Source organism: Miscanthus floridulus, chromosome 6 (assembly GCF_019320115.1).
Source record: "Miscanthus floridulus cultivar M001 chromosome 6, ASM1932011v1, whole genome shotgun sequence".
Taxonomy (NCBI): Eukaryota; Viridiplantae; Streptophyta; class Magnoliopsida; order Poales; family Poaceae; genus Miscanthus; species Miscanthus floridulus.
In genome coordinates, this window is record NC_089585.1 from 143,297,119 (window position 1) to 143,306,449 (window position 9,331).

At 45.5% G+C, this 9,331-nt stretch overlaps 1 protein-coding gene across 1 annotated transcript; it reads left to right on the top strand.

Annotated features, from left to right (window-relative positions):
• Positions 1-2,280: 2,280 nt before the first annotated feature.
• LOC136457217 (two-component response regulator ORR4-like) lies at positions 2,281-6,151 on the top strand. The gene is made up of 5 exons (XM_066457273.1): positions 2,281-2,852; positions 3,020-3,123; positions 3,248-3,325; positions 3,427-3,497; positions 5,253-6,151. The coding sequence occupies exons 1-5, from the start codon at positions 2,747-2,749 to the stop codon at positions 5,623-5,625; spliced, it is 732 nt and encodes a 243-aa protein (XP_066313370.1). The 5' UTR covers positions 2,281-2,746; the 3' UTR covers positions 5,626-6,151.
• Positions 6,152-9,331: the final 3,180 nt, after the last annotated feature.

Consider the following 9,331-nt stretch of genomic DNA (forward strand, 5'->3'; position numbering starts at 1 on the left):
TACAACGTACGGTAAAACTACAAATATTTACTTGTTGGTCATTTTCTGCACCGATACCGTGATTTCCCACCGGGAACAATAGTTCCCTATATAAATTATATTGCCTCACACATGGATGCGTCACAATAGTCAATATGACGTGCCCGTCATGTACAAAGTCTGGAAGACTTCGGATATCTCTTAGCCACGTGCAAGCCTCTTCGTTGCCAAGCCTGAAAGACTTCGGAAGCCTCTCATTAAGGTGTGGATTTAGCTTGCGTACTAGGGTATATGTGTGTGCGATGCTATGGTGTGAGTTAGTGTGTGATTTCAGATAGTTGAAGAGCTGCCGCATAAAAAAAATCACTCGGAAGCCGGAGCGATCTGGTCCGTCGATCCTGTGTGTACGGCCGTCGAGTCGCCGAGACAGGGCGCAGCCCCGGCGCCGGTGAGCCACGTCGAGGCCCCACCGGCCTAGCCACCCACCCATGCGAAGTCGCCGAGGTGCGCTGCTGACTGCTGCGACGAGAAGCAAAGATCATGACGGGTCACATGGACCCTTCCCTGCGGGCCCCACCTGGCGGAGGGACAAGCACGGCACGCATCGGTAGGAACGCAGATGGAACGGGACGAGGAGAGTTAGCCGGGGGGGTTGGCACAGGGGTGACGTCAGCGGATCTCGCCCCGGGATCCTCGCGGGCCCCCGCCCATGAGACCGGGCGAGTGAGCCGAGAGGAAGAGGACTGGCTGCCTGGTGGCTCCGGCCTCCCGTTGGCGTTCCGCTTTGCTTGGAAGACCGGCGCCGGCCCGACCCCGATCCAAGAATTGACCGGCTCCAGTTTCACCCAAGAAGTGAACGGCGGGCACACAAGCCTCCGCGGTTCTCTTCATTTTCTGAACAAACAAACGCAAACCAGCCGATTCGAATGCTCTATTTACTGCCGCCACCTCCAGCAACACTGTAAAATTGGGGAGAGGACACAATAATAATACTAACTAATCACAAACCTTGTGGGCTGTGGCATGTACATATATACTACTTTAATAAGCGTTCGCACATGATGATTATTCCATCCATCCATCCTGCCATGTTTCCCTTCCGCATATATATAACTTGTTCGATTGGCTGGTTTGTATCGTTGCTGGTTCGTTTACGTGAGAGAAATATTGCTGGCTAGTTCATATGAATAGTATCCATGTGAGAGGGCTGGTCAGCCAGCCCAGCCAGCCAGCCCGAGCCGATCGGGCTGACAGTATAAACATAAAGCTCACGGGTGTTTGCAAATCACACAGGGTTTAAACCGACCGTCTGAACGGACACACGATCCTTTTGCTGTACTATTTTGCTAGTCATTAGAAAGGTAGAAATTGAAACAAACGTCCAGCTATCGAGCTAGTTTTTTGAAAAGATAAAAAAAGATAGCTTTTGAGAGAAATAAATTAAAAGTTGAAAGCATACTGACATAGACAGGGTTTTTTTTATGTGTTAAGAAGCTAAAAATTTATTAAAAAATACAATAGCAAAAGCCAACAACCAACAAGCATGAGCCAAAAGATAGCTTTTAAGGTGAGTTTAAAAGCTACAGCAGGCCCTAATGATGTGGATTCAGTTGCCCATGCAATCTAACGAAGAAGGTTTTGTTTAGTGGATGTAGTTTGTATGAGCAGCGCGCAGATGCAGAAATATGTCCTTGCTTGGCCTAATGTATATGGTACACTCAAAAGTCGTCCCGGCTGGATAGATACAAATACAATGCATCTCATGTTGGATCCACGCATCACTCTGAGTCTCTATGTCAGCTGATACATATAATCAAACATTTTGCATGATTGTTCCATCTAGAATACAAGGTTACTAACTCACTATACAACAAATCAAATATTCATTTTTCCCCAAGTCATTTACATGTACTGCATTTAGCATGCTTCACTCATCTAGAATATATAAGATGTACGGAGTATTCATGTGAAAGCAACCAAACGCATCCTAAGATCGTAGCTGAGGCCTTTTTTTTTTAGTTTCAAAAAGTTTTCCTAAAAAGTGTTACAGTAGGCATTACATCGAATCTTGCGATACGTGTATGGATCATTAAATGTAGACGAAAAAAAAACTAATTGCACAGTTTGGTTGAAAATCGTGAGACGAACGTTTTAAGCCTAATTAGTCTATAATTGAATACTAATTGCTAAATAAAAATGAAAGTGCTTTCGTAGTTAAATTTCCAAATTTTATCCGACTAAACACAGCGTGAGAGAGACAATAGGAAGGGGGAGGGGTGTTGGCCTGTTGGCTGTTGGGTAGAGACCAGAGAGGCAGAGACCGAAGAAGCAAGGAAGGCAGCTGTGCTGTGCCGAGAGGTGCGCCCGTGCAGGCAGGCCGCGCCTAGTTGCTTGGCATCCACACCACACCACGCCACAGGGTGGGAGCGAGCGGGCGGGCGGGCGCGGGACGGGCGCGTGATCCGGTCGGATCTTGCTTTCCCGGGGGGCGATCGAGGCCACGCCGCTGCAGCGGTGCGTGGGCGCGTGTGACGTGCCGTGCCATGGCTGTGCCGCTCCTCGCCTATAAGCCGTCCGGCAGCGCCGCATTCAGTAAATCAACCTAACCTTCTACCTTGCCCCACCGCTACCCCGCCGCGGCCACGAGGAGGAAGGCGACGACGCCTCCAGGCCTGCAGGCCTAGCTGTTAAGGAGCCGAGGGACGCAGCGGCGTGTGCGCGCTGGTCGTTCTGGTCGTCCGTTCGGCTGTTCCCGTCCCACGCCGCCATGACGGTGGTGGATGCAGAGTCGCGGTTCCATGTCCTCGCGGTGGACGACAGCATCGTCGACAGGAAGCTCATCGAGATGCTGCTCAAGAACTCGTCATACCAAGGTGAGCCTCCACCGCGGCGACACCTGGCCGCCCCTCAGCCTCAACAGGACAGGGACAGTGTGTGTCCGTCCTGTCCGTGTTTCTTGGAGTTGGAGTTGAGTTTTTTCTCTTCTTTCTCGTGGCGAAATTCCCTCTCATCATCGGTTTCCAATCGCGTCCTCGTTCAGTGACCACGGTGGATTCCGGGAGCAAGGCGCTGGAGCTACTGGGGCTCAGGGACGACGGCGCGGAGGACGCGTCGTCGCCGTCTCCCTCCTCCCCTGACCACCAGGTAAGGAAAAATCCCTCGCCTCTCGGCTTCTCCATCTCCTTCCTTGCTGCTCGGATTGGCACCCACCCTGTTCTGTTCTGTAACCAACCAACCTCACCAACCTCTGTTCTTGTTCTTGCTGCAGGAGATCGATGTGAATCTCATCATCACTGACTACTGCATGCCAGGCATGACAGGATACGATCTGCTCAAGAGGGTGAAGGTGAGGGGCCTTAAATTAAATTCCTTCACCTGTTTGGGCTCTCAATCTCATCGCGGAGTAAAAACCTCATCTCATCTTCGCTTGCCAATTCTGGGATGCAGGGGTCCTCCTCGCTCAAGGACATTCCTGTGGTGATCATGTCGTCTGAGAATGTGCCTGCCCGGATCAGCAGGTGAGCTCCAACTGCATTCAATTTAAACCTTGTCTCATCATGTTCTTATTTACTCCTACTAGCAAGCATTTATCAAGTTGGTCCACTACACACTAGGCAGGAGCAGGAGTTTAACTAGGTCACAGCTGAGATTGATTAATTGATCTGCTAGTTCATGCGTAGAACAGCCAGCGTGTGACTGGTGCATGCCGATGTACCAGATGAAAATGATTGGAGCTTTGCTGTTCTTGCCTGCCTGCTTGTTCTGAACTGAAGTGATTAACGTTATAGTAGTAGTACATGGTACGTATCATGGTGAAAGGGTTGGGGGTTGTCTAGGGAGCAGAGGGAATATAATGCCATCATGCTAGATTACCAGTTTTGCATGAAAGGATTCCCAAGGGTTGGGCTGCCATTATAAGCAGGTTTATAAGTCATGTCATGGTACAATATTTTTCTCTCTCAATAAATTTGCCGTATAAATCAGCACGAGCGGCTTTACGAGCAGCCGAACGTAGCCTCGGGATTATTTAATTTCTTCTCCTTTTGACAAAAGGCGCCTAGGGATTATTTAGTTTAATGTTTGCACAAAAAAGGCTTCTTCAGGCGTTGGGATCGATTTCTTAATTTGGTCGGAGCACTGAAAGATTTGCAACTTTTACCTCTGAAAATTTGTGCCTTGTAGTATGAGTATTAGTTAAGCCTGTCTAGTTTGGTTGGTCTAAAGCTTGCAAATAAATAAAACATCCCTGCAAAACTCTGCTTTCCATCTCGCTAATACAGCTCATCTCTTTCCTCTGTTCTCCTCTGCCTCAGACTTTTCAGTTTTTGCCAAAATGAAAATCAACAATATTTCTATTGAGTCACTGCCTATTACGCCTGTACCTAACAAAAAAAATTCAGTTGCTGCAAGGGTCCAATTGGTTTCAATTTAAACGACGCCGGCAGCGACCAAACGTAAAAATAAGGGTCAATTTGTCTCGTTAAAAAAAATAAGCCGAAACACTAATTTATTGTGGAAAAAAAATATTTCGACGAAAAAATACGAAAGATAAGAGAAGCAAACGTGCCCAGAACAAAAAGGGGCATAGTAGCGTGATTTGACGGTACAGGGAAGAGAAAAAGGCCCAGGAATTCCCCAGAACAGCACCCTTACGTTGCCGTGTAACGGAACGGAGGGCCTTTGGGGTGGGACTGTGGTGGTGGTGGTGGGGCAATTGAATGCTCCGCGCTGCGTTTTCATGCATAGATCGCCATATCTCGGTGACAGCGACGTAAAGCATAGGAAAGGTTCCTCTCAGTGCCTTGCTGTGCTGTGGTGGTGGGCCAAGATCTCACGAAATCTTTCGGACACAAACCCACACCAAATGAATGGATTTGTTGCAAAAAAAAAAAGGTTATTTGTATCTTTGAGTTATGCCAAAATCATTTCTGCTTCGAGTTCTCGTTTTTTTTTATAGTTCAGAAAAAACGTATTCCTGTGGTCACTGTCCGGTGGTCAAGATTTCTGGGCGAATAGTGGGATGGGGCTGTGCTGAGTCAAAAAAGGGCGCTGAAATTCGAAAGACCGGATCTTTTCCCTGTGGGAACAAAGATCTCTGACACGTCTGCCCTGTCCTTGGGCTTGGAGTGATGTGATCACTCGTCTCAGTCTCTCAGAAACCAAAGGCGGAAAGAAGAGGATTCGATTCTTCTCTACTCTTGCTTCCTTCCTTCCAAATCCAAGCAATCTGCAGCTTCCCTTCCATTTCCAGCTAACGATTGCAAGGTTTTCAGGTGCTTGGAAGATGGCGCAGAGGAGTTCTTCCTGAAGCCCGTGAAGCTCGCCGACATGAAGAAGCTCAAGTCACACCTGCTGAAGCGGAAGCAGCCCAAGAAGCCTCAGGCGCAGCCGCAGCAGGTACAGGCGGTGGAGCCTGAGCAGCAGCTGGACCCGCACACGCAGCCAGCGCACGAGCCGGAGGAATCCGCGGCAGAGCCGGTGGCGACCGCATCCAATGGAACCGCCGTCGGCGACTGCAACGGCGGCAACAAGAGGAAGGCGGCGACCATGGAGCAGCAGCAGGAGGATGGGCTGACCGTGACGGTGACGACGCCGGAGAGCACCAAGCCGAGGCTGTCGACGAGCAGCCTGGCGGTGGAGACCTGATCATCGGACGGCAACCGGATCACATACTACTACGTACATTAATCTAGAATTGCATGCAGTCCAGAGGCAAGGCAACCAACCCAGCCCGCCGCCAAGAAAGAACTCGTCCTCCTTTCTTTCACTGGTTCTTTTGGTTCTCGGAGCTAATCATGGGAGGGGTGGATCATTAGCTCCTGGGGGATGGAGGGGGTTTAGCTCTAAGTGAAAAACAATTACGGCGTACTTATGTAGCGGCTGCTGCTTCGGCCTGCAAATTTTGATCCTGTTCACTTGTATTATGACCTGTACAGCTTTTTTTTTTTCTCACAATAAATTAGTTAACCGTATTTTTTAGTTTAGCTTATCAGCCAAACGAAAATGGATTTGTTGCGCTCATGGTCATGGACACCCTTGTGTTCGTTAGGAAGGGGGAAGGAACGGTAAAAAGGAAGCTGTAGATAAAAGGCAGGCGCCTCGGATGCTCTTGTTGTTTAAGCTATTTTTTAATTTCACTCGGTTTATTAATCATGGTACTGACTTGCTGCCTCAAAACCTGTGATTGTTGTTGCGTGTGCTGATGGATGGATGGATCAATTGGCTGCTGATGGTTTGCTGATGCTCGTCCGGTTAGTTTGGCTTATAAATCACGTTTGGCTTATAAATCAGTATTTTTTCAGCTAACGAATAATATTTTTTTCTCATAATAAATCAGCCAACAGTACTTTTAGTTATGGCTTATCACCCAGATGAACAAGCCAAACTGCCCGGCTCCTCTTCTTCTTCTTCCAATATGTACATACTGAATATTCAGATAAAACATGTTGCAATCTGAACATTCATATCGTTCTTGGCCGTAGCAGATGAGCTTTTCTTTCATCTGTCAGCCTGACGATCTTTTCTTTCCGCTGTCGGCCTGCCTGACGATGGAGGCAAAAATTCTACAGCATGGACAACGTTTTCAGGCGGTGTTTTAGATTCAGCGCGTAAAGTTTTAGGTATCATATTTTATGTTACATGGCGTGTCGCTAGGTGTTCGGAAACTAATAAAAAAATAAATTATAGAATCCATCAGTAAATCACGAGACGAATTTATTAAGCCTAATTAATCTGTTATTAGCACATATGTCACTGTAGCATTTTATTCGTCATGTTCGCTTACTTATAAGCCGTACTTTTTCAACCAACGAACAATATTTTTCTGTCATAACAAATCAGCCAACGGTACTTTCAGCCATTGCTTATCAGCAAGCGAATAGGGCATTATCAAATCATGGACTAATTAGGCTTAAAAGATTCATCTCGCAAAGTAGTCGTAATCTGTATAATTAGTTATTTTTTTAGTCTATATTTAATACTCTATATATGTGTCGAACATTCTATGCAAAAGGAAGTAAGACTGTGTTTAGTTGGAGGAAAAGTTGGAATTTGGGTACGGTAGTACTTTCGTTTTTATTTGGCAAATAGTGTTCAATCATGGACTAATTAGGCTCAAAACGTTCGTCTCGTGATTTCCAACCAAACTATGCAATTAGCTTTTTTTTCGTCTACGTTTAATGCTCCATGCACATATCGCAAGATTCGATGTGACGGTACCGTAACATTTTTTTTGAAACTCTTTTGGAACTGAACACGGGCTAAAGTTTTGGCTGAGGGAACTACACAAGGCTCCTCCAGGCCGATCTGATGTCGGTCCCCTCGAAACAACGTTTCAGACTTTCTGGGACAGACAGATACTCCATTCGGACGCAACATGACCGACCCCCCTTTTCTACATGAGTGAACTGTAACAGTAAGACAGTGCTAGCTCCGACTGATTTACAGATGAAGAATATGATAAATAATATAATATAAGGGGAAACATACCAATACCACTGTAGTTTAATGAAAAACACTGTTTCGTACGTGTGCCATACTGGCATGACGCTACGGTAGCACTGGCCGGCAATTTTTTAGGCTACGGCGAAGGGTACTCGCGGCATCGAGGCAACTACCGGTGGTTGGGCGGGAGGGGCAGGATCACTGCGGATCCAATAAACTAGCAATATCCGGAGATCTCTCTGCGATCACACACGCCTCACCCAGCACCGGCTCCGGCTGCAAATGAATTTTGTGGGATAGAAAAAACAAGGGGAATGTCGTCTCGTCTCGTCTCGTCTCTGGATTGAACTGGCTCTGCTCAATTGCTCATGCATGCACGCACGCATGGCCAGTATGCATGCGTTGCATCTGGGCATGTGTGTGGCAAGTTGGGCAAATTGCTGGTCATGTGGTGTGGTCCGCTCTCCCTGTCTCTGGTCTCCGCGCGCTCCTCGTCCTCTCCCCTCGCTTTGCTTGCTTGCTTGTCATGACAGCCTTGCTGCCGGCGGAGTGGACTGGAGGTGGAGGATGCTGCTATTGCATGGATGGGGCAGGGAGGCAGCCAACTGCTTCCAAGATTTGGCGTACCACGCTTGTCGTTTCGGGCTTTTCTGCTCCCTCTTTTCGGCTGGGGACACAGCTGCGACGACCGGACAATGGGATTTTACTTTTTTTTTAATAAAAAATGCACCGGAGTGTTTAGAACTTTAGATGCATATATGGGCATAATAATACGTGTACAAGGGTCGTCTATGAGCGATTCGACTGCTAAATCTTTGAGATTACCAAAGTACATACAGCACATGGCCTCTTACGGAAAAAAAAAACACACGTTAATGAGACATGCAAGTTGACAAACTTCGGTTATATGATGATGATCCCTAGTGAGTAGAGTACGGGATAAACACCAATGTTAATCAATAACCATAAAATCTGCTGCTTGGTTTTAATCCATTCGTTCTAAAATATAAGATATTCAAGTTTCGTCCTAAGTCAAACTATGTTAAATTTGAATAAAAATATAATGAAGGGTATTAACATCTACCATATCAAAGAGATATATTATAAAAAATATATATTCATAATGTATCCAATTAAACTAATTTTAAGTCCTACATATTTTTTTTTTTATTTTTCTATAAGTTTGATCAATAATTTGAATTAGCACAAAACTGGATTTTTTATATTTCAAGATCATAGCGGCAAAACTTGCCCATCTAAATCAAATCCTAAACTCGATAGAGATGTTCGTATTTCACTAACCTTGATACATAAATAAACAAAGCTATTCCCCATCAATCTTATATTTTGGAAGATGAACAGGGTACTATCTTTAAAACTTCACTTATAGTGGCGTAGTAACTTTTTTACGTGGATCTTTCAGGAAATCAAATTGTTTTTCAATTTCAGTTTTAAATCTAGCTATATCTAATAACTTTAATTTATATGGACTATTTTATTTAGGCACCTTTAGTATTTGAGTTTTATACGAGCTCTCAGGCTAATTTTCTTTCCAACTCTTATATGGTAATTAAATGGCTATTTTATTTTATTATCATGAATTAAATATTTATTAATTATATTAGCCCTAGAGTCTTTGGTTTAATCTAAACGATAGACAATCGCAAAAACATAGTGGTGTAGATTTTTTTCCTTTTTGATCAATATTGTAATTTTTAGGATCTCTTGACGAACATAGTGACTTATTTCAGACATTTTGGCTTTTCTAGATATAATGGTTTTGTATGCATTTAGATAAACATTATGTTCAGATACATAGATTTCACGTCGGTTCTGGCTAAAGTCAAGACATCTTCTAATTTGAAAGGAGGGAGCAGTACATAGATTTCATGCCGGTTCTGGCTAAAGT

Coding starts and splice junctions, on each gene's coding strand:
- LOC136457217 (XM_066457273.1), top strand. CDS start 2,747: ATGACGGTGGTGGATGCAGAGTCGCGGTTCCATGTCCTCGCGGTGGAC. Junction 2,853..3,019: donor CAAGAACTCGTCATACCAAG/GTGAGCCTCCAC, acceptor GTCCTCGTTCAG/TGACCACGGTGGATTCCGGG. Junction 3,326..3,426: donor ATCTGCTCAAGAGGGTGAAG/GTGAGGGGCCTT, acceptor TCTGGGATGCAG/GGGTCCTCCTCGCTCAAGGA.